This window comes from Catharus ustulatus, chromosome 16 (genome assembly GCF_009819885.2).
Source record: "Catharus ustulatus isolate bCatUst1 chromosome 16, bCatUst1.pri.v2, whole genome shotgun sequence".
Classification (NCBI taxonomy): Eukaryota; Metazoa; Chordata; class Aves; order Passeriformes; family Turdidae; genus Catharus; species Catharus ustulatus.
The window spans coordinates 7,644,996-7,670,994 of NC_046236.1; the positions used below are offsets into that span (position 1 = coordinate 7,644,996).

Genomic DNA, 25,999 nt, shown 5'->3' on the forward strand with positions numbered 1-25,999 from the left:
GCCATGTCAAAGCATGCTTAAATAACATGCTGAAATAGCATTTCAGAAGTTTCTTGTAAAATGGCATTCTCTATTTAGATCAGTCTGCTTTCTGCAGCATACATATAGCACTACAAACCATTTTGATAATCACTTGAATTAGAACTTTTTGTCTTTATCCACCTAAGTAATACTAAACAAGCACAGTCATACAGGAAGACAGCATTGAAAGCAATGCTTGCTAGAAAAATGCTAATAGGAGTTAAACCATAGCTCACCTTGCAATTAGTCTGTCCTGTTACATTAGGACAAGCAAAACAAGCTATATTAATTTTAGAAAAAAATGAAAGCTATTTCCATCACAACTTCACTAATTTAAAGCAGATGGCTTAACATAAAATGAGAATGAAACAAGTGGAAATGTTTGCAGCACAAAACCAAAGCAGCATTTAAAACCAAACTCAGCTTTTGAAGGTAATAACATAGCAGGTGCTATAATGGATTTTACTCCTTCATTTACTTAAAAACATTCACAACTACCAAAAAATGAAATTACAGAGTGGTGATTATAGGGTCTGTGGTGCTGCTCTAGGAAGTTTTTACAAACCACCTGTTCCTCCTTTCAAAGAGGAATAGTCATTATTTTTGATATTACATATTTATTACACTGTTTATGAAGAGTTTCCTGCTAAGTTTTTTTAACTTGAAAATTGTTTACTGAACAAGTACTCTGTAAGGTCAAGTGATTGCTTATCTGCAGCAGGCCTGACATTTACTCCAGCAGACTCCACTTAACACTTCAGTTGAGTGAGACTATGTCACAAAACCAAAAAAAAAAAAAAAAAAACCCCAAACAAACTTTCCCCCAAAGTCTGGAGCAGCTCATCCAGTCTTTACTTTTGTCCATGAAGCTGTGAGATGACAAGAGTTCAGTTTAGTTGTATTTTTTTATTCTGTTAAGATGCTGAATTTCAAAACACTCCAGTGAAAGAAACTTGTCACATTTGTAGTTCTGGAATAATTACCATCTTCAAGCTGGAAAAAGCTATTTTAACTCATTAACTTTACTAATGGTCACATGACCTTATTTGCAACAATTTTAACTCTCAAAGGGAGAGACACCCAGAGGATAAACGCCTGACATCCACCTGCTGAATTTACACCCCTTTCCCCATTTTTTCTCTTTAGGCTGATAAACAGCACAGCTTCTTTTCAAAATGAACCCTACACATGACTTTGCATGAAGAGCAGTAAAAGACACTGACTGCATCTGCAAACAGCTCAATTGCAAAAACTGGGAAAGGCCTCAATATCCAGAATTTATGGTGTTTTTTTAGTCTTCATTGAAGCCCAGCTCTGTTTTTTCCTCAATACTTAAATCTAACATGACACAGCAAGTTAAGTATTCTAGCACAGGTTGGTTTGTTTTGTTGCTTTTCCACCCCCCACAGGTCTTGAGACAAGGACAAGAGTTATGCTTGCTTGAAAATTTTATTGACAACTGTTTGGTCCCAACACACAAAACAGCACTTGAGCCACAAAAGAAAGTGTCCAAACAAAGAAGACAGCTAAGAAAAGAAGTCTTTCTTCTCTCCCATTCCAAGGAAAAAAATAGTGCATAAATTGAGGGCTTCAGTGACATTTTTTCTTTTAAACAAACATGAATCTGAAGTAGTACATTTATTCGCTAAATTAAAGACTTTCATGGTTGCAATGCTTTTAAATCTGTAAGTCACATCATTCATTTAACCCTTTGGATAAAAAAATATATTGCAATTCAATTAGCTATTTTGTTACACTATGAACACAACTTCTCAAAAGTATTATTCTATTACTTTCAAACAGCAATTTCAGCAGAATCACACATGAATCCAGATAAGATATGCTGACCTCCATATGTGGTACAACCACCACATTACTTGGATAAACACATTTTCCTCTGAAGCAAAAACCTGGTTTTCTTTAGTACTCCAAATGACTTGTAGCTGCATCTCATGAAAATATTATTTCAGGCTGGTCTCTTCTTCAATACATGCTCTTCTGAAACAAAGATCTATACTGACCACTGTCAATCTTAAAGTTAAGGTGAAAGCAGATTTTCTTGCATTTGACTCACTAAAAACATTCCAAGAAAACTTAGTTCTAAATTTCTTCTTCTATAGCAGTATGTCTGTAGAGGTTTACTGTGGACTCAAAATACTGTGCCATAATGCTCAGAAAAACTTCCCAGTGTTTCTCTGCACTTACAATGGCTATAAACTCACTACTGGTAATAATTGCCTAAATATAAAAGATTTTATAACAAAATCTGACTAGTAAAATTCTGTCCATAGCCATTGTTCAGTGGCATTTCCTGTTGCTGGCTGAAAAATTAGAGCCTGTGTTCCATCCCTTGCATATTACAATAGAATCCATCTTAAAAAAATACTCAGTCAGTGGAAAACTTCTAGTATAGGTTCTTTCAATACTACAAGCATTTATTTGCTGCCTGGCAAATACAACCCATTGTAAATGCCATGGTTACCCAGAAAGGGTAGAAAGTCTCACACACTGGACACTTCTGCTAACTAGAGTTAAGATCATCCACTGACTTAGCCTCTCTCCCAAAGCTGGCCCTTGCAAAAGCCAACACAAGATACCACAAATTCAAAAAGCTGCCAACACTAGGAGTCAGTCTTAGAATAAAAACAGACACAGCTAAAAGAGAGCACATCAAAGAACAAGCTTCCCATTTACTGAACATGCTTAAAAAGAGAAAACAAGGTTAAGAAGAACAACCTTAGCATTTCCACATGTAGCTAGAACTTTCCTTACAGGTGGAAATAGCATCAGTACCTTCCATCACCAACCATTTTAATAAGACCTGCTCCACTATCTGTAATTTATGCATTAGATGCATATTTCAGAATCTTCCTAACTTGATTTCTAGACACAATGAAAATGTGTGTGTCTGTATCTTATACTCATGACATCAAGACAGTCTTTTCCTTAACCAAACTCATGCCAGACAAACTAAAGATGAGGGAAGCTTAAAGCATCAGTGTCCTAGAAAGCTCCTAAATAGAACTGAAAGCTACAGCAAAAAGCATTTAAAACAAGTTTTACACAAGACCCACATAATCTTCTACAGATACCTTTAGACAAGCATTTCCAATGCAGTTACAAATCATCTGAAAGGTCAGAACAAGTTTTCTCTCCAGAGGACAATCAGCTCCCCTCACTCTTGTCATCCCAGGTCAGCGAGTTAAAATTTCTCAACAGGCTTTTGAAAGACAAATCATGCATTTCATTAATACTGTCTGAAACAATACCAGTAAGCAACAGCCTATAGAATACAATATGCTACATGTATGATTACATCACCAACAAGGCTTAAAGAAAATAAAATCTGTTCCATGTTTGAATTAATATTTTGCTTTTACTGAACACATTTATGAAAAACTGTAAAATTTAAGAATAATTTAACAAACGCCAGATTTTTTTTTTCAAAATAATAGAAAAAAATCTGCTCTGCTAACAGCTGTGTTCAGTGTAAAAGGGGAACAAAATCTTCACAGAATACATTAAATACAAATTAATTCCTCTAGGTTTTCCATTAAAATACACATGGGTTAACAAACAGCTTTACTTTGTGCACAGTCCATAGGTATTTGTCTTTCACACTAAAAAGAAAGTTAAAGCTTGGTTACAGGTGCGAGTGAGAAGTTGGCTGCCAATTTGACCTTGTTTTTGTGTTGCTTTTTGGCTGGGCTGTCCGTTGTTTCTTTGTTTACTTGGGTTTCAGAGGACTGACAGGGAGGCACTGAAGCATTCTCTGTGGCATCAGACACCACAGAACCAGAGATCAGATTTTCTTGAGCTGTGGTAACAATTCTCTGTTTTTCTTCTTCTGTTAAAATCATTATCTCTAAAATCAATGAGAGAACTCAATTTACTGTTGCTCTGTTTTTGTAAAAAAAGAATATTTCTCTGCTGTTAGGCAATAAATACTTAAATAGTACTCATTAGCCTGATTTGAAGCAACAAAGGGAGGCAAACTCTTACCTGGGAGGGGTGCAGGACGTTCCTCAAACTGAATGAGGTCTGCAGACTCAAGAACCACAGGATCAGGTCTCAGCTGGGGGGATGGCAGGCAGGAAGGTACTGGCTCACACAGGAGATCAACAGGAGATGTGTTTGTGAGGCAAAGAAGTTCTTGCTCTGTTTGATTAGAAACTACAAAAAATAAGGGAACATCTTTCAGAGCATCTGTAAGCTGTGAAGGGGTCACTAAGGTCACAGGTAAATGTAAAGTCTCCAGATGCAAATCTGAGGATCTGAGAACTATGCTCAATTTGAAATATTAACATCAAACTGATTTAATTAATGCTAATTAATCTCAGGTTCATTTGCTGCATATCAAGAGCCACTAAGCAAATTCTCATCTGAATACAGGAGACACTGCTAGCAAAAGCTGCTGCTGGCCCTCCTTTCTCATTAACTCTATTAATTTCCACCAAATCCCCGGGAAGCAGCACCCAGCTCTCTCCCTCTCTATATACACACACATTTACAGACTAGCAGCTCAGGACACAAGCCTAAATACAAACTCAGAAGTTCAATAAGCCTTCAAGCCAAAATGCACATTTACACAAGTTCAGATTTACCAACTCGCCTTTCTCCCTGCTGCTTCAATTACTCTGCTTATTTTCCCCAAGACAGTAAGTTTCTTATATAAACCTATTTTGCATTACCATTGCTAGGCTTTCCTAGATCTAGCTCCATTGATGAACTGGGTCCTTGGGTCTCCATAATATGTCCATTATTGTCAGCAAGTTGATTTCCATGATCATCGACATGATCAGCAGGGGGAAAACTAGGTGAGCTAAAACGAGCTAAAAAAAGCAAGGTAATTTGGTTAGTTTACTCAAGCTGCCTTTTAAAATAAAACTAAGATACTGCTCAGAATTGAAATGGCTTACTTTTCATATCATTCTTCAGGACTACAATTCTCTTATGGCCGTGTCCTTTAATCCAGACCACCTTTTAAGAGGGAAGCAGAATTAAACATCAGCACATACTAAATTGAGAGGATTTGCTCACTGCCTTTCATCTAGCTTTGCACTGATATGATTTCTAACAGTAAACTAAATCACATAGCTGATTTGTACTACACTACCCAAGTAAAGGCTCAAAGTCACTGATACCAAAGGCAAACTACAGTGCCAGAAAGTATACTAAATAAACATGAATGAAATGAAATGTTTAAACATAGAGCTGAAAAATTCCTTTTTGTTACTCTTCAGATTGGCTTACTTTAAGGAAATATTATTGCCACAAACTAGGTCACAAAATTACCCCAGACATTTAGGATATGTGGATGAAAAGAACATGGCACTTCTGACAAGGTTCCAGAATTCTTCACTCCAACCCAATAATGCACTCTGATCAAAATGAGGGCTCAGTACTGCACAGCCATTCATCCATACAGACAGGAAATCAATTCTCTCACTCAGACACCAGGGATGTTTACAGCCTTACTAGGAACGGTTCTTAAGCAAAATTTCACCAGAGCATATGTGCTAGTTTATTCTTTTTCTTTTCCAGATTTCTCAGAAGCGTATAAAGATACAACTGGTATAAGCTTCCCTGAAGTAGGCAAATATTCCAGTAATTCACCTCAACTAAGAGAAACTGTGGTTGTGTAACTACTTTTAATCCATCTCAAAAAGCAGAAATCTCAATGCAATTGTGCAAAACTGAGTTCTTCACACCTGTGGAATTGCTCCCAAGAGCTCTTCTAAATTATTGCATCCATATGCTTTAGGCTGCAGCACTTCTCCTGTGTATTTGCTGTATGCTACTGGGAATTCATGAAGAAAAATTTGCTGATAATGGTAGGTGTGAAGTAAGGACCTCACATTCTTTGCAAAAACATACAGATTTGTAAGCCTGACATATTCTTCTGCCGTACCATTGGTAAAAACCTAGCAGGAAAAGAAAACAATTAAGGAGAAAGAATTAGAGCACATACTTGCATAGCCTCTAGACATAATGGCTTTTCAAACACATCAAAGACAAGAGCTCACACACCTCAACCAAGTAAGGCAGACTCTTCAGGAGTTCAGTTAAGGTCATAAATCCATATTCACATGGATTAAGTGAAGTACTGTGGACTGTTTCATAATGTTGCTTAAGCTGTTCAACCGAGAGCAAGGATGTTCCATCCCAGGACATCAGCAAGACCAGCAACTGGGCAGTCAGAGTCCGCAGAGATTTTCTATTTATCAGCTGAATTTGCTTGCCAGATTCTGTGTCAACCACCTAGAAAATTTTATTGGGAAAGAAGTTAGGGACACAGAAGAGACTGAATTCAAAAGATGTCTATCTGGGGTTTATTTGAGCATAGCTGTATCTGATATTCCCCTAGCCAAAACCACACAAAATCAAGCACCCTATTACATGGAAATATTTACTTTAAATATACAAAACCTGTACAGCTGTGCAGCAGTTTCTTTCCACTGGTAGATATGATCTTACTCTGTTTACAAGCCAGTTGGTCCTGACTGAACTCCAGCCTAAAATCAGCTGCTAAGTCAATAAAACTGGAGCAACTAAACCAATGTGCCCAAATTAATCTAACTGTAACCTCTCTTCTCCACTGGGTAGAAAACCACCTATATATTTACAGTCAGAGTCAAAGTCTCAAACTACAGTTAAAACAGAAAAAAGGAATTGAAAACATTAGAAAACTGAAAACTACTACTACATTATCAGAAAACTTGTTAACAGGTGGTGGGGAAAAAAAACCAATTTGTACCGTTAACATAAGTAACAGAATAGAATATTTTACTTATAATTTTCTAAATAAACATGAATATTCACAGAATGGCGCAAGGTGACAGAGAACATAACAGGAATATAGAAACTACTTAAAAACCCTTTTGGAATTTCCCCTTCCTGACTTAACACTGTACTCCAGAAACAACACTTCATTACGCATATTGGAGACAAAACTCCTTAACACAATCCCCACACGTTTCCAGAGGGAAGAGTGCCAGGGCCAAAGGGCTACCTTTACAACATGGCAGAGTTTCTGCATGAGGGCTGGCACGGAGCTGACATCGAAGTCGTGCAGGCGCAGGGCGTAGCCGAAGGTTTTGCTGTACTCGGGCAGCAGATCTGCCAGCAGCAGGGAATTGTCCTTCTGAGCCCGCAGCAGCTTCACAAACTGGGCAGCCACTGCCTTCACCTGCTCCACCTCTGTCAGGGTGAGAATCTTCTCCTCCCCACACTCCAGGACCTACAGAACACAAGGGACACTTGGCTGAGGGGATTGGTGCAGTCTGGATGAACAAAGTGTAAGCTGCAGCTCAAACTCAGGGCCTGCAGGCAGGCATTGGCTGTGCACCAGGGCTCAGCCACCTCACAGCAAGCAAAACCATCTAACTTCTGAAATACAACAAAACAAGCAGTGAAACAGTTAACTTTTAAAGTTAACCTTTTTAAAGTAAATTGAACAGAACTATAATAAGAGTCAGCTTCAATTTTGAGACACTGAATTTTGTTTGAATTTGTTAATAAACAGCCTCCTGAATATCCCCAAAAATCACAGACCATTTTACCAAAATGGCATTACTATTTTTTTAAATACAGTTATCCAAGCATCATAGGTGCAGAGTTTATAACTCATACTAAAGTTTGAGAAATATAACCTCTGCTGAAACACTTGTGTACATTCCAGAAAAATGCTTCAGTCCAGCTTATGATTTTGGAACTTACAACTAAGACATCTGGTATGGCTTCAAAGAGTTCAAGTAGTTTTGTAAACCCATAGTAAGCGAGTTTGCACTGGCGCCCAAAGTGGTGGTGGTAACAAGGAATAAATTTATTGAAGGGCATTCGAAAGTGGGGCTGGTGCCGCAGCAGATCCACCACCTCCTTGGAAAACTGCTTGGTTCTTTCAATTTCTTCCTGGGTACGTTCTAAAATGAAAAATAAAGCAAGAGCTACATCCCAAAGTGCTTATAAAATGTGGCAAAATGCAATAAGCAAATGTAGTGGCTCATTGTGAGCATGATCATGTATTATCCCAAGGTTTTCTTCTACCACTGAGACCTTCACCAGGCTTACATGTTCAAAAGCCCAAAATAGTTACCAGGCCTTTAGATGGTTTTTAAATAACCAAATATGTTGGCATTTTTTTCCTGTATAGAAACAATTCACAGCCTGATCAGAAAGCACAACTACATGCAGAAGCAGTAACATTATTTTATGCTTTTTGTCACCTGTTTTCCTGTCTGTTCTATTATAAGTGTTCAGGGAATCACATTCTTCATTTGCTAGAGCTTAGCAACTTATAATGGTAGAAACACAAATATAAAAAATCCAAGTCACTCCTACACACTGACTAAAGCTTTAAAACAGTCAAAGAACAATCTATTTAGAAATAGCACAAGTAGTTTCATGGACATACCTCTTTTAGGGATACAAATCACCATTTCATTGTCTTGCTGCGACAAACAGATGGTTGTATCTGGAATTTCTGATATAATATCAGCCAGTTCACACACTCCATACTCAGTAACATCCCAATCCTTAGAAAAACACCTGAAAGTTTTTAAAAATTGTGTGGAATACAAGCATTAATGCATGCAGAAAATAAATTTTTTTGAGAGTTGAGAAAGCCAGCCTCAAATTCTAAAAAACATAAGGACAATTTCCACATTGGCAATAACAGTATCCTGGGAAACAAAGGGACACTAGAAATCCATTCTAGCTAGAGAAATAAGATTTACTGTCATGTGAACAGCGTAACAAAGAACTGTATGTATCAACTAGTGGTTTTAAGTGCTTTAGGAAGAATGTAATTATCCTGTGTATACAGCTCCAGCTGGCTACACCTCTAATGGTCTGTATTTGCTTAACAGTTACAGCCATAGACTCTTAAGAGGTCTCAAGAGAAGGCAAAGACCATCTCCTGATAAACATTATATTAATCCTCCCAATACTGTGTAATATATGAAAATGCACTTCTCCAACCAAAACCTCTCAGGAGTGAGAACACTTCACAAACACTTACTCAACAAATAGCCTGTGCTGACTTTACATTAAGTAGATTTATAAACAACCAGTGGTGTATTTTTGCCAAGAGTGGAAATTGGAAAGTGCACTCCCCAGGAGGAGCTGTTGGCACATAATTTACAACAGTACATGCACATAAAGGTGGATTCACAGGTAGTTCCATGATGTCATGGTTTGTTTAAAGTACAGAACTATTACTTTCTATCTTCCTACTAAAAAAAAAAAAAAGCATCAATCTTTGTTCTTAAAAAAACCCAAATAAAGCCCTACTCTTTAGAATGCTAGCACAGAATATTTCAGATAAGCATTACTCATTTTTGCCACTGCTAGATCCAGTTAAAGCAGTAGAAGTAGCTCCTGACAGTTAATCTATTCATTTTATATTTCCTTCTGAAGAAAGTCTAGCACTAAGTTTTCCCTTTACTGTTCATGTTAATGTGCCATGAACTACTTGCTTAAATCCAACCTTGCAGTCAGAGCTTCAAAGAGAACTGATGAAATACAATAACCCATTTCCAACTCCAAAGAAGTTAAGTGAACCTAAAGTACTAAAGGAAGCAGTAAAATATGGCAGAGAGTTCTTAATGTTTGTTTTCATTGGAAGTGGAACTTCTATACTGCAATGAAAAAACAATGTAGTTGCCACAGTTTTGTACTGAAACTTTAAAGTGTTGACTCCTCTTACACTGGGTATTAAAATCATCATTAATACACAGGCCCTACACAGCTGTTCTTGTTTCATTAGGGTAACTTACCAGTGATAAGCCTGTAAGAATTCCCTCACAATAACTTGCTTACTGGCCTGGGATTTGAGCAGCTTCAGTAAATCCTGAGTGAAACGCTTCACCTGAGCTCTGTGTGTCAGTGTTAACAAGCGTTTGGAACCCATGCCAAGAATCTGAAAGAAAAATCAGATTTGGTCACTTACATCCAGCACCCTCAGTAAAAGGTATTCAAAAGCCAATATTAGTATAGGTAGGCTAGAAAAAACATGAGACACCATCTGGAATGGCAGCATCATGAGGCCACCCACTTGCTGCACTAAGAGCTATGCCTTGCAGAAATTCAGTATTTCACCCATGAGTGCTACTGCAACTTCTGCACATTTGTGTTGGTTATTTAAAAATCCTACAACCAACTGGTGCTCAAAATTGTAAGCAAATGTGACCAGAGGGGTTTTGTAATAAGGTCACATGACTTACTCCTCTAGAAATCCCTTCAAGCCACAGGCTACACATCTCAGCCCAACTCATGAGCACTCAGCATTTGCAGTGTTCTTACGCTGCACGCAGCACAACTAAAAGCTGCTTCCTGAGCACCAGCCATAGGTTAAAAGCTTTCCCTTTGAAAGGGTGGGCACAGAAACAGCATCTCAAAAAAGAACACACCCACCAAGGTTCAGTCAACCATCTCTTTCAAGAGGCACTAGGCAATTGCCCAGCATCTATTCTACAACAGCAAGCAGGAATTCAGTTGGCTGCAGCTACAATTCCCTAGGTCAGAGTGGCCAGTACCACATCCCTCACCTGCAGCACATGAGGCACTGCTTCCAGCAGCTCCATTAATTTGGAATAGCCATAGTCAGACACTCGGCATTGCTTTGCAAAGTGGTGGTGGTAGGTTGGGATGAATTTGCTGACAGGGATGACACAGGATGGTTGGCTCTTGAGCAGATCTATCACTTCTCGACTGAACTGAATGAGCTGGGGATTACCTACAGGGCTCTTGGAACGCAGAAGCCAAGGATCTACAAACAAAAAAAGTCATATTACTGTACCTCTCACAAGTATTCTACTAACACTGCACCTTACTTATGAATTGAAGCTACAGCATAGGATAAAAATATGAACATTCAAGCTGAAAGTTTCTCCTTATAAAAATTTTACAATTATACATTTTCATTTTATTAGCAGAACTTACTCGCTTAGTTTTTTAGCATTAAAAAAATGAGCTAGGAGAAAAGGTTTTAAACAGAAGTATTTACCTGCAGTAGGAGGTGGTGGTTTGTTATGTATCCATTTGATAACTTTAATGCCATTTTGGGCAGTGGCAATGTTAACTCCAGGAACACAGGTAATCAGATGTTCTAAGGGAACACCACCTTGGCCTTCTGGCACCATTTCAAGATCATTGAACTCTGACATGTAACAATCAGGAAAACTATGGAGAAAAAAAGAGCTTCCATTATACACTAAAATGCCACTACAATAATTGTCCTTAAAACATTATTTTGAGGTATTTCATGAATGAGAGATTTCAATAGCTTACTGATACATTACAGAAATCTTCATAAAATGTGTATTTTAAAGTGTGCATATATAAGTGTGCTTTTTTGGTAAACAAAAATTTTAAAAGTGATCACTTCATAGTGTATTCATTTATTATAAAGGATATCATTTTACGTAAGAACTGAGTTCATATACAACAGGTAATTTCCAAAAAGTTTTAAGTCTTCAACCTATCAGACCTTACTAAAAACAGAAATTGAAATACTTTACCTTAGTAAAGGCACAGTACCCTCATGTGTCTGTAGAAGACTGTGAACTTGGGGAGCAAATGTCTTCAGAGACAAAACCACAAAAGGAATTCGATAGGAATCTGGATCAAACTCATGTTCACTGCAAAAATGAGAGGCTCAGGTTTTTATGCTTCCTTTACACACAGTATCTGTGCTCACATAGATAATAAACATTATGCTATATGCACATAATGTACTGCTGGGAATAGCACTTGTATTACAGTACAAGCAACTTCTATGATTTTTCCCCAAAAGTAATACAGCTACAGCAAATTTCCAGAAGTATCATGTAGAAAGCCATATTTTTATTACCTATTAAAACTTCCAAATTAAATTTTAGCAGCACATGCCAGGCAGTTAACAGTGAACACCTAATAGCCTGCTCTACTACCATGACCTGGCAGCTGTTAAATTAAACAAAAAACATAATACTTGGCTTCAAGAAACCTGCAACTCACTATGAATCACATACTAAATATAGCTAGAGGACAAAGAAGAATGATCAGCTACAATCATGTAATGAAATTCAGGTAATAGAAGTCTCTAATATGTATAACCTTCCTACATAACCAGAGGAATGCAGGGAACCTTCCAGCTTCTATTAAAGAGGTGTTCAATCCTGGCAGCTGTGCTAGAACACAATCATCTTATCTGGAAACACCAACCAATGAGAACTGCATAGAAAATCCACTGGCACATCTCACTATTTTCTGCCTTATACTTGTAAACATATGAGGAGTGACTAGAGCACATTATGAGAACACACACCTCGACTTTACTATATAAATACACATATTTATGTATATAAATACACATATTACATGGTTCAGTATAAATGCCATTCAAATATTTGTAAGATTTATAGTATTTTATACACAGCTTACATAAAGTCTTTATTCAGGCAATGCTGCTTACAAACAGGCTCATGATATTCCAACTCTTCAAATATGATTGGACTGCAGTTTGCTGAGGAGCCATCGTGTGACTGTGAAGATCCCAGGGGGCTCTGCCTGGCTTGGCTGCTGGGCAGGAGGCACACGAGCCTCCCACTTCCCTGGTCACGGATGGCCACGGTGTCTGTGAGTTTGTACAGGTCTGACACAACCAGCTTACGGCCAAACCTAAAAGAGAGAGGAGATTGAAATAAAGGCACTTTATAAGGACAGGTAAGGCAATGCTGTAATCTGCCTTTTTTGTTAAATAAACCAGAAGGTGCCAGAAACCATTCAATGCAAACTGTTAAGGCAACTAACGTATTCAACCAATGCAGAAGAATTGAGTAAAATACTGAAAGCAGAACCCACCAAAAAAAGGCCAGTTTTGCCATCATTACCCCTGGATACAAAATATGCTGCAGCACCCAAGAACAAAAATGCGTAATTCTCCACTCTGCTACTCTAAGTCACTGCAAACAATCATATTTTTTTAGAAGCACTGGAGAAGAAACCACCAGGAACTTACTTTTTTTCATAGATTTCTGTGAATTTGAACACAGGCAAACAACAAGCAGGTGCATCCTGCAGAATGGACATTGCTTCTGAGCTGTAAAAGAAGTTTTGCAGCATTAGCACAAAATTAGTCTGTTGTAATTAGACTCCAGCCTAAATTAGTGAGATATTTACAGATGCAGTTTATGAACTACAAACAAAACAGGACAAAGGGTGTTCCATTCCAGCACTATAAAAGCTGTCATTTTAGGTCAGGAAGTGCAAGTAGTAACACTTCTGCTAATTCATCAGATCATGTCTCTGAAAGAGTTGCATCTTTCACAGGTAGTGCTAAAATCCAAACTTCCATAAAATGCAACATCAAAGCTGCAGCATTAGAAGTTACCAGTCTGATCATTACATCACAAACTTTGATCAGGCAAGAATGAAATAAAGCTGTAAATTATACAATGGCAAGTAGCACACAATTATAAAATACTCCACAGTCTCAGAACTACTTTCCTTCTGTGAATAAATGATGACAACTCGTTTCCTAATGCTTTGATTTGGTAAGAAAAAAATTCCCAAACTTGTATTCTCACTAGCATCAGCACTCCTAAGTTGTATCATATGAAATGCTGCTGGTGTTTCCAACTATGTACCACCCTCAAAAACTAAACTCATACACACTTGCTGGGAAGAAAGAAGAAATAAAGATGCCCAGTGTAATCTTAACTCAGAAGCACACATTAAGTTAAAGGTATATCAGTATTATGCAAGAGTAATACAGCAGCTATTATACCCTCTTAAACAGATCCAGGAGTCCTCAGATGGACCTCAGAATATAAGCAGTGTAGAAATGCTAAACTAAAAACTAGCCTAGTTGTATTTAACACATTCATCAGGTCATACAACAGATTTTACTTTACTTCCCTAATACCCCTTTAAGCAGTATTTTAAATCATCTTTTAGCTACTAATACATGCTAGGACAATTAAGAAGATGCCGAAGGGCTTATTACCTAAGTAGAGAGAGTGATTTACTAGCAGCTCCCGTTGCTAATGAGACCTGGATCCTCTTACTGCCAATTTTGTATCTGTGCAGACTGTTGACAGCACTGATAGCTTCTTGCAGATTTTCCATCTGAACCATAGCCTTCAGCTGGTAGTCTGTATGGGGACTGAGCTCCACACTTTTTACCTGAGAGGAAGAACACACCTCATACATTTACATCTCATACATTTAACCCAAGGCAAATCACCACTAGAGCAGTCTTGCTTTGGCCAAGGGCCAAACACAACAAAAGGAAAAGGAGTGTGATGAACCACAGCCATCAGGGCAATGCCAACAAGAGCCAAGGAGATCCTGGACTCAGGCAAGCCCATGGTATTTCATTAACACAAACATCATCTTCTCGTGTAAAGATTATGCCAGAAAAATGTCATCCACAGATCAGACAGAAATAGGACATCTGACCTCACCTTCTATAATTGCTTTTTACCAATTCACACTTCCCCTACTTCTGACTCTGAGACAGTTTTTAATGGGATTAAGTTGACATTACGAATTCAGCTTTACAGTTTAAAAAGGTTAACCTGTTAAAGCTTACATCCCTACATACTAATGAGCCACTTAGTAAGAATTTTATATACTAAACTTCAAAATACCAGCTCTGTGAAGACCACACACAAATTAAAAACCTAGTACAAGTGGCTATTTGGTCCTTTTAAAGAAAACAAAATACAGCACATCTTTTTAATAAGGTTTAAAAGTCCTGCTCCAATACCCTCCTCTTTCTGCTCATCTGAAACCACAAACGTGCCCCTAAATACATAACTAGGAACTATTTTAAAAACAGATTTAATACAAGAATTTGAGCCTTTACCTTGCCATGTCTTGAGAAGACTTCTTGTAAGTTTTGCTGCAACTCTTTTCTGGATAATCTGTAATCTATGTTGCTGATCTGAATGTCTGCACCATTTGCAAAGGGATCAGGACAATCTGTACCACTGGCATGATTCACTACATTGAATGTGAGTGGAGATGATCTATTTGAAAGGTTGGGAGACATACTCCTGGGTAAAATAAAAACATTTATGAGCTGAAGCAACTGCACAGCTCCAATATATACATCTCAAAGTCAGATAAGACACAGATCAAGTGCATACACATCTCCAAGTCAGATAATAAGACACAGTATTTAAAAGGGATTTTCCCAGTACACGTGCACAGGTTAAATAAATTCCAGCATATGCAAGTCAGCTGTGAATAATCAATGTATACATGGTTGTAGTGTCACTTCCCCTCCCAAGACAGAGGGACACTTACCGAGATGACCAGCAACTCTGAGACATGAGTAAAGGACTGAGCTGTCTTGAAGCTGTCAGCTTACTGAAAGCAGAGGGATAGCTGACCTGAAATACAGTTTCATCTTTATCTTTTTTATCTACAGGGGAATTGGTAATGCTCCTGGAAGCAGAGGTCTCTTTTCTATTTACAAATAGATAGAAGAAAAAGAAAAAAACATTGTGTTGCAGAACTTGCATTAAAAACTACGTAACTAAGATCAGCATATATTTTTAAACATACTTCTGACTGTTTTTGGAGGATGATTCTCCTGCTCCCATTTTTTTGGCTGCCAGAGACACAGAAATTGCTGCATTAGAGTTACTCTGAGGAGAAGGTATTTGTTCTCTTAAACGTTCTTGCTGGTTTTCAGTATTTTTACTGATGTTCTTCGATTCAAGGCGGCACAGCTCCTATATGAAACAGATAAAAGGTCAGTATAAAAGTACCAGACATCCTTGCCAGAGGCCTTCTTCGTCATGGAAGGCTAGAGGACTGACCATTTTTTCTTTAATAGTGTTTTCATTGGTTTTTCATAACAAGGAATTTTTGATTTTCTGTGGCAGAAGACAGACTTAATTAGTTGAAATGTTTTGGCACACTGTAGGTCTAACCCCGCTTCTCTTTGAAAGGATGAAAATGGATCACTCTAGATGTTACTCATCACCAGATCAAAAGTCAAAAGTGGCTAGGATTTGAGAGCAAGTATCAGCAGTATTTCCAAATTGACAAAAACAGGGCAGGGAGGGGGAACAACCACCACCCTCACATGAATTGTCTGCTTCCCAAGCAGATGAACACAGCTCTCATTCAGCAATGTCAACACACATTAAACTTATTCATTTATTAGGACTGACAAGTTAAAGCAGTAACAGAAACAATCCTCAGAACACAAAGAAAAGCAAGAACACAGAACAAGGTAGAACAATACCTGTAAACTTTTGACATTTGTGGGTTTGATGACAGATCCATGAACCTGGAATCCTCTCCCAGCAGGGCCTTTGGTACCAGCAGACTGATCATTTGAGTCTTTGTTGAGGAGGCACAGCTTCGTGCTCTTGCTAACTTTTTTGGGAGACTTGACCTTGTCAGTTCCCACAAAGTTGGAGCTTTTTGTTTCATTGAGTTCTTTGTTTTTGGGAGTAAAAGACACTACAATCCTGTTACCAAAAACATCTTCATTTTCCATTCGCTTGCGAGCCCGCTCCGCACTCTCCTGGTTTAAGAAGCGGAGAATTGCGCTGCTTCCAGAAATGCTCAGCACCTTCCCTCCACAGTTGTCTGACAGACGCCTCAGGCGATTGCTGACACTTTTGCTGTCTCTGTTTGTTGGCAGATTATAGACATATAACAGTGTATGACAAGCCTGTTAAAAGGGAGGAAGATTTTAATTTGATTATGCCAGAACACCCTCTGGTTCAAAACCAGTAGCTCTAACACTGGTTCTGGTGATTGTGCCCTCCTCCCACCACCCCCATCCCATCATCAACTCATTCCTTCTGCAGCACTCAACTTGTTTGAAAAGCTCTCATATCAAGGTACATTCCTCAAACTTCCATCTCCAATATAATTTAAAGTTAAAATAGACTACAGAGTCCTTGATCAAGGGATCAATACCTGATCAACTCTCCAGATGAGAAAGCACCATTAACTATTTAATAACCTAATATTCTAAACATGCATGTGAAAGCATAAGTCAGGAAGTTATTTCAAGACACCACAACATATCCAGAGGGAATAACCAAGGAAGGCAAAAATCCAAGGAAAGGTTAAGAAAACTTAAGAGTGCATCACTAGGATGTCTTAATGCACAACTAAGTTCTTACCCAAACTTTCTGCAAGGGAAAGATGTAAACATATAAGATAATGTATCTGGTAAAATATTTATTGGTAAGAATGTGCCTTTATTATTTCAATTTTTAGTTAACTACTTTTTCTGTTTAGTATTTCATTCTTCCTGCCTGAAAGCAGAAAGCAAACATTCACATGGTAATGACTGAAATAGACAGTGGCCAAACACACAGCAGACATCAGACCCCATCATAATTAACAAAATTTCCACCTGTTCTCCTCCTAACTTACAACAAAAACTGCAATTTGACACTTGGAAATGTCTACTGCATCAAGAATTAAAATCTTTACCGGCATTTTCAGTGGTAACCTTGGTGGCAAGTCTGAAATAAACTCTTCAAAACAAATAAGTTCATGGGCATGATGTAAGAGTGCTTCTGAAGCTTGGTTTTTATGTACCAAAATGATTCGGAAACCATGTCGATGTCTCAGGTCACTCAGCTCCAAAGCAAAGTTCACATCCGCTGGAGGGGAAAAAAATTAAATAGGTAAGGAAACACTTAACATCTAAAAAATGATTGAAGGAAAAAACTCCACAAATCTCACTCAAGTTGTGTTCTCATTGGAAATTTCAAATGAAAAACAAGCAACAGCAACAAGCCTTCTCAGACATTATTTAAATCAGCAGTTCACATTCAGTCTCAAGACAAGGGCTTCCTTTTAACAGCAGCTTGCAGCAATTCATCAGCAGGGCATTGGACTGGTACTGGGTATTTCTATAGCAAGCATTTATTTAGCTTTAGGGAGAAAGCCAAGGCCAACACATGGCAATTCAATAGTTCAGTGGATGGCAGATTTAACTGTGTAATACATAAAATGCTGTTAAGATAATTAAAAATATACATTTTGCTCAGACCATAAATACAACTCCATGAGTTTTAATTTATGAGCTTCCTGCTGAAGCTAACTTTAGACAGTCACACACATACCTACTGACACTCAAAAAAGCATCAAGTCATAACAGTGACTGAACTGAGCCAAGTTCTCATCTTACTGTCCCTGCTTTTTCTTTGCTGCCACTGACACTAAGAATTCTTCAACAGTCCAGTTAAAGCTGGTTCTAAACACCACCCTTGGAAATCAAAGTAGTGCCATATGTAAAAATAGTATGTAAGAGGAACTGAATCCAGCACTGTAGCTGAGTACCACAAAGACTTACTTGACACAAGAACCACAGTGGCAGGTGCAGTGTGTGTATCAGCAAATCTCCTCAAACTCTGTCTGAGTTTGTCATCAGCAGCATTCTTGGCTGTAGCATTGATGTGTGCAACAGTCACCTGTGGAAATACAGATACACTTTGAAGAAAAGCTTCAGTGTGAACTGTGCTTACTTCAGTGAAATTTAAAAATAATATACAAGCTATCACATGCACTTTTAATTTAGTTAAATTAATGCACAGATGCATAGAATAGAACATATAGGAATCAAAAACTGCTCTGTGAGCAGTAAACTTCAACCCTAGTAGTTCAGCAATGTCTTAGGGGTGACTTCTGCTATTGTGTTAGGGATCACAATTCATACACTTCAAAAACATTCCAAAAAACTGTCAACCTGTTATATCTGCTATTTAGAGGGTGGACATTTCTGACATAGAAACCAGCACAAAAGTTATTAAAAAATACTAAGAAACAGAAGGTATTGATGGAAAATGTAGCGTTTAAAAGATGCTCCAAACAATACCACTGATCTACAGGTGTCCTTACCAATCAAAACAGTATTCACTAAAGTAAAAAAGTTATTTTCACAGAATCGTAATTCTTTTAGGTTAATCATCTGATCACAGATTTGAAGGATAATAAAAACTCCACCACATTTTACTGGGTGAGATAAAGACACTCTTGTGAACACTAAAACTAAAGTGAAACCCATTACCTACAGATAACAGAATGCAGATTCACTTCTAAAAACCATCAAGGTAGCAAAAATAGAAGAAATCAACTTTAGAGGCCCCACCCATAAACTAAAGATGCACTAAACCCACAGAAGCAAACAAAGTTTTAATGAACATTAATCAATCTTGTCTCAAAGTACACAAATTCTCAAGCAAGAACATCAAGCTGGTGCAGGTTGGATACCTGGCAGTTGTTCAGCTCCTGAATAACTTCTTTATTTTCTTTACTGATGTCACACACACAGATGAACTCTGCCTCTCTGTGACCTTTAAAAAACTTCTCCCGAATCCTCTGCACAACTGCTATAGCTGAACGGCCAGTGGGAACTGAGCAGTTCTCAATATCCCAGAAGACTCCAATGGGGGGCAAATTTTCCAGAACTTGGCCTGTTATTGCAACTTCTGGGGACCCTGTACAGGTGTAAGAAGACAGTTCATTTTTATCTCCAAATTACAAAAATGTTGAATTTGGCACAGTGTGATCGTTGTATGTGGGAAGCCTTATGAACAATATGCCCAGGAATGCAAGTTCAGTTTTACTTTAAGAAATCCAACCAACTATCAGTCTTAGACAAAAAATTTAGTCACTGTCAGATTAGGATAAAGATGCAAGAAAACTTTGACTTTATTTTTAAGCTCTGAAACAATCAAGTACTGTATTTAAAAAAAAAGCCAAAAAAACCCTGTCTAAAGTTGTGCAACACTTGGTGCTGTATCAGTAACAGAAGCAAAACATGGAAGTTGCTGAAATTTACACTGTGGATTAGGTAAGAAATCTAAACAAAACTGGATAAGATGAACCAGTACCATGACTGTGTTAGTTCTACACTGCCTTGATTTTCTGTATCCTACAGCTCAGGACAGTGAGCTATAGAGTTTTTGCTATTGCAGGCTAAGCTGGTGTTTCAGCACTCTGAAAATCTACTTTGATTTCAAGTAATACTATACAACCATTCCATCCCCACGAAACAACTTGAAAAAAAAACCATGAGGAATGACACAGAATCCTCACAGCTCAAAAACAAACTACAAATTAATGTTACCTGAGAATTTAAAATAAGGCATGTCTGATAATCATAATTGTTTGTGTGTATGTTGGTTGGTTACCCAAAAGATTCACTGAAATTGCATTGGTAAAAGACACTTGACTGGGGTGTCTCACCTTAAAAACCTTAAAATGGATGTAGCTTTAACATAACAGTAAAACTATCAATTTCTTAATATTTTGTGACTTTATAACTTTTATACTAGTTTTGCAGTTGAAACAGTACTAACATTGTAGAAAGACCATGCAATTATCTAACACCATATTTTCCTCTTAAGAGTACTTGAGAAAGTTCTACTGTAATTATAAATGTTACACCTTTACTGCATATAGAGTAACAGACACTCGACTATAAAGATGCTCTTCAAATATGGCTGAAGATGATTTCTTTACACATCACCAGAACAAAATAGCTTCCAAGTCTGTAGAATTTTTTTCCTAGTTCTTCAAACAGTAAAAACAATAATAGTAAAATCAAAACTCTATGTAAACAATACAGTAAGTTACCTAAGTAGTCAAAACATGTAAAGCCAAGTAATGAATTTTCAAAACAGAGACAAGGTATTTTTTTTTACTGTTTAGTCTTCTACAACTTTATAGAAGTTTCCAGATAATAGTGCAATCTAAGAGAACTCTTGCTGCACAACAGTATCTAAAATGAGAACATCCACTAAATGGAATTTTCAAACAAATGTGGTTTACCATATTTCTGTGGTGATTTGCCAAGGCTGCTTGCCAGTATCAAACTCTTCTCATTTCCTGTTCCTTTGGTTCCACAGCCATTACAGATTGGGATAGGAACAGGTGCAGTCTGTGCACTTGGAGGAGGAATATTTGGCCAGATTTTAGCAGCATCAACTAGGCTGTTTCTGGTTGGCTGTTGGGACAATTTTTCAGAACACATGTTCATTTAGTATACAATATTATCACATGCTATTCCATGCTAGAAACACTCAGCTTCCCTTCTGCAACAAATGCTAGTTCAGATGTGCTTTACAAAGCTAATTAACAACAGTACAATGGCATGAAGGAAGTTTCTATCCTTCTATCACAGTATATTCAGCTTTACATGCAAGGAAAGACTCTCCTAAACTCAACTTATCAAGACATGCCACCTTTAAGTAGTACTAATAGGTTTCCTTTAAAAAAAACCAAAAAACAAAGCAGAAGCCTAGGACACAGAACCTGCACATGAAGAATAGAAGGTGTGGTAATTCCCAAATATATTGAATTCACCATTGAATTCATTCAACTGACATTTCACTTTTATATTGGAAACTTAAACTTAGAAGTTTGAGTAACAGATCTTGCAAAGTTGAGTACATTATTTCACAAGAAATTCCTAGTAATATTCAAGCACAGTTCTAACAAGTCCTGGATTTTACTAAATTGGTACTAAAGTATAACTTACAAATTTGGGAAGACTGAACTAAGACCTATCAAACCAAACCAAGACTAAAATATCCTTGTAGCATAAGACATATTGCCTGACTTACAAATGGGTCTTTACTGATCAGCTGCTCAAGGGTACATCTTAACTGCTGTTAGCCTTTTCTCAGAGTCCCTACCATGGAACAGTTTAATTGGAGCTGTAAAGAAGAGATTACTAGATTTGAAAGAAGTTAAAACTCCACTTGAGTACATTACAGATCCCCTGTAGGCTGAACATGGTGATAGCTCTTTTGTCTTCCCATTGCCCTGAACATTACCCCAAAAAAGAGCTCAGCTTCATAAAGGCTGTCACACACTTGGGACTGTGCATCACCAACCAGGGGGACACAAGCTGCACCCACAGCAACACACAATTCCAACACGAACCCCACACACACACCAGAGAAAGGAAGGGGAAGGGTGGGGTGTACAAACCTTGCTCAAGCAGTCAGTGCAGTAGTGAGAGCCCTTCAGACACACGGGGGGCACCACGTTTAGGTGCAGAGGGTTGGCGCACACGCGTGGCGGCAGCTCCGGCTGTGCAATGTGCTCGTCCAAGTGCCCCGCAGCCCCGCTCGTGAACTCGGGACAGGGGAAATAGCCAGAGGATGGGCAGCTCGGCAGGGCTGGGAACTGATGCAGTTTGTGCACGTTACCATGACAGGGCTGGAAATGGAGTTTTCCACAACAGGCCAGATGCTGACAGGAAGATACACTGTTTTCTACGCACATACCAGAGAACTCACTGGAAATTCCTGCCAAATTGCTTCTAGCTGGAGGGTTCTTCAGTGAAGATGCAGACTGATAAGCAAATCCTGACCCTACTTGACAAGTTATCGTCCCAGTGCTTTTTGAGTCTAATATTGTGCCAGGGTGAATCAGGTTCCCACCTCCACCACCACCACAATGCATTTGTGGAGTACAAGAAGAGTCAGAGCCATGAGCACAGCAGCTTACTTTGGGGCCAGGGGAAAGCTGTAATTGCTGTTGCTGAAGAGGATGAACATCGGGAAGCGGCACTGCTGGAAACAATTTAGAGCCAGCATGAGGAGATGAAGCATCCTTCAATCCTACAGCAGCTTTCTTGTTCTCCATGTAATCTTTCTGGAAAATGAAATCTCAGTTACATTCATGGACATGAATAAAACAATTTTAAAGGGTAAGAAGCACATATTTTTAGACTAGTATGATTTTACATTTCAAGTGCTATCTACTATGAGAACTGTGTCAGTTACATGTGCCAGCCTCAGGTATACTGGTATCAGTGGATTTTGGAAGCAACAATCCCAAAGAGCTATAAACCAAATAGCAATGAGAATCAGAAAAGCAAAAAAACTGTAAGGCTAAAGCTGAGAGATCCCTATTTCTTATAAGGACAAACACAAATGAATGCGACAGAGCTTCAAAGTCTGCAGATATGTAAGTAGTCAAATCTTAGTTTGAATGAAGATTTTAAAATTGTAATAAAATTCTGAAAGTAACATATTAAAAGAGTATGACAAATTTTAAATTACATCAAGCAGGTAATATAGCAGGGGGCAAAGAAGGCTAAAATTTCACAACAAAGGGAGTTTTGTCTACGCTGATTTAAGATATCAAGATTACAAACAGACACAGAGAGAAAGATGAAGTTTTTTAAAATGCCAGCTGTGAAAACCAAGTAAGGTTAAAAGAAGCACAGAATAGTCAAGGTCAGTAGAAGTAACCTGCACAGAACACTGCTACCAAACTTCTAAACAACTTATTTTCCAAATTGAATTTAATGCATTTCTTACTACACATAAATGATTAATTAATTACTCATTCCTCTCCACTTGATGCTGCAATCTCATGAAGATGAACATGCCAAAAATCTGTCTGGAACTGATTTACATACTGAATTCCAGATTATATGGCAGCTCCCTTGCTAACTCCCAACACATGAAAACAGCAACATGCTCATGTGTTTCTCTTGTGTCTTTAGTCAGATTAAACCTGTCTAAATGAGTGTTACTGAATGGCTGGAGCTCACTTGCTCAAGTACCTAATTGTGTAGTACTACTCCTTCTAATCCTTGCATCTTAAATGTATAGAATTATGTATGTGACAGAAAAGGAACATTTAAAAAAATGGAAACAAAGAAAAAGTAAGACATTGTGAACAAGAGTATCCACAACTGCTGTAGCTACTACATAATAATAACTCAATTTGCCTCCAAACTAAACAGATAAATTGGAAGCATGACTTCCCTACTCTACTCTTCAGCAATAACTTGGCAGAGCTCCCCAGAAGCTCCTTACACACCTTTCAGGCAGCCACCTGCATTACCCCAAACAGCTATGGAGAGTAAAGCCTGACAAGCAAAGCAGCTTGCCTGTTCTCACCAACACTGGTGTGAGTGCTGTGAACACAACTGAAGGTTCTAAATCCCCAGGCAGGTTTTGTACTTACCTTGGTAGCTGTTGCCTCCTCTTCCTTCCCTCCCCACCCCTTTCAGTCAGTAACACCACTGGAGTCAGGCTCCCGTGCCCTCTGCACTGGGAGCCCAACCATCTCTTGGGGAAGGCAGAAATTACCGTTTTCGCACCACAAGGCAAAGCCTTCTCAGCAGCAGAAAAGCAATTGGAAAGTTTCCAGAGCCATGGCTTAGCATCATTCTCTTGTCTCTGAAGCCATCCCAATGATCTATTGCAGAGGTTCTCCGTCCTGTTTCCTTCCATCATACAGCCAAACAAAAAGGTTCAACATCCTTTCATCCCCCCTTCCTTTCATTCTTCCCACCTGCTAAGAGGAAAAAACCAAGAAGCACACTTTAAATAACTTTTAAAGCAAGACAGAGAAAAATCAGGGAGGTCTTAAGAATTCCATGACTGCTCTATCAGTACACCTGCATTGATTATGTTAAATTTAATTATGCCTATGGCCAAGGCCTTAACTACCCCTTTTAATACAGGCATGCTCCTCATGACCCACAGCACAGAATAACTAGTCTGAAGAGAAACCACCTTGAAGTTTATGGCATTAGCAGGAGTCACACAGCTGCTAACATGAAAAAATACCCCCAAACTTTCAGTCCACGCTCCTAGAAAGCGAGCCCAGGAGGCAAGACAGCTCAGCTGTAAATACACAACAGGTGCAACCAAACTCAGCTGAAAAAATTGAGCTATATATTCACTGTTTTTCCATTGGCTAAGAAAACCTATATACAACACAGTATTTAGCATTTAAACAGAGCTTCAAATTATTAAAATAATTTACAAATACTTCTGCTAACCCTCAAGCTACCCCACCGCACATCAATTTAGCTTTACAGAGCCAGGAAGCAACCTAAGGCTCAGTACCAGAAAAGCTATGGTTAGCAATGAAGCTTTCTCACCCTCCAACTACGTGCTGGATTCATTAGACTACACTCCTTCCAGTTCTTTTGTATTTAATGTTAAACACTGTAACCATAGAACACATTACATAGCACTACATTCACCTCTGCATTGTCTTTAACCTCAAAAGAAGTTTCACTATTTTTTGCTTAAAGCAGAAATGTTTATTCGCGCGAATCCTAGATTTTCAAGAATCATACTGTACACAATATCAAGTTCATCAAGTTTTACAACTCTAGAGTACGTTACTTTTAAGTGTGTCTGATAGCAGCGGTTACTTCAGAATTAAAACGGTAACTGAGAAGAGTAAGCGTTACATTAACCACACATGCCCGCGCCTTGCCCTCTGCGTCCTGAGGCTCCCGGGCGCTCCCAGCCCGACCCTCCCCACACCGTCCCACCGGCCCCAGAGCGCTGCGGGGCTCCGGCCGCTCCGGGCCGAGGCCGCCAAGGCTCCGGCCGGACAGCCCGTGCCGTGCGGGGCCGGTCCTTGGCTACCGCAGCAGCACCGCGCTGCCGGGAGCCCGGTCGTGCCCCCCCGGCCGCCTCACCTGCGCCGGCCCCGCCGCCCCGCGCCCGCCGCCGCCGCGGCCCCTCCGGCCCTTTGTTGTCCTCCCTCCTCCCGCTCCGCTCCTTCTGCCGTCAAGCGCCGCCCCGCGCCGCAAAGCAGCGCGCTGCCGCAAAGCCGGCTGTCGTAACGCCCGCGCCCGCCTCCTTTAAGCGGCGGCCTTGAGGCGGGCCCGGAGCGGTGCGAGGGCGGTAAAACACACACAGGTTAAAAAAACTCACGAACTCCTCATGAAGCAATGCTGAAGCCGTGACATGAACGTGTAAAAGTGTCTGCAGGGCGGGCTCAGAGCAGGGACCGGGCTCTGCTTCCTGAGGCCCAGCAATGGACAGGAGGAACGGGCAGGAACTGATGCCCAGAATTTCCACATGAACACGAGGAAGAACTTCCCTGTGATTGCCGAGCACTCGGACAGAATGTCCAGGGAGGCTGTGGAGTCTCCCTGGCTGGAGGTGGGACCAGGTCACCTCCTGTGGTCCCTTCCAAGCTGACCCATTGTGGTTTGGTGACAGCGGAGTGTGGG

The 25,999-nt window shown here is 39.2% G+C and overlaps 1 protein-coding gene across 3 annotated transcripts; it reads right to left on the bottom strand.

The window, feature by feature from the left end:
- Nucleotides 1-1,451: 1,451 nt before the first annotated feature.
- Nucleotides 1,452-25,486, bottom strand: MARF1 (meiosis regulator and mRNA stability factor 1). Of its 3 annotated transcripts, none has more exons than XM_033073662.1 (27): nucleotides 25,460-25,486; nucleotides 24,108-24,315; nucleotides 21,988-22,656; nucleotides 20,824-20,998; nucleotides 19,261-19,487; nucleotides 18,344-18,461; nucleotides 17,476-17,648; nucleotides 16,265-16,699; nucleotides 15,577-15,746; nucleotides 15,316-15,477; nucleotides 14,873-15,062; nucleotides 14,009-14,187; nucleotides 13,022-13,102; nucleotides 12,445-12,681; nucleotides 11,541-11,660; nucleotides 11,027-11,202; nucleotides 10,569-10,789; nucleotides 9,798-9,940; nucleotides 8,435-8,568; nucleotides 7,741-7,943; nucleotides 7,034-7,261; nucleotides 6,052-6,282; nucleotides 5,733-5,945; nucleotides 4,941-5,001; nucleotides 4,713-4,853; nucleotides 4,024-4,194; nucleotides 1,452-3,886 (listed from the first exon to the last, which is right to left on the bottom strand). In XM_033073662.1, exons 2-27 carry the CDS (start codon nucleotides 24,252-24,254, stop codon nucleotides 3,654-3,656), a joined length of 5,238 nt encoding a protein of 1,745 aa, XP_032929553.1. In that variant the 5' UTR covers nucleotides 24,255-24,315; nucleotides 25,460-25,486; the 3' UTR covers nucleotides 1,452-3,653. The 3 variants fall into 3 exon arrangements, with proteins under 3 accessions (XP_032929553.1, XP_032929555.1, XP_032929556.1); XM_033073664.2 differs by having other exon boundaries at nucleotides 24,108-24,312; nucleotides 25,460-25,475; XM_033073665.1 differs by lacking the exon at nucleotides 25,460-25,486 and having other exon boundaries at nucleotides 21,988-22,652; nucleotides 24,108-24,196.
- Between the last annotated feature and the right edge of the window lie 513 nt (nucleotides 25,487-25,999).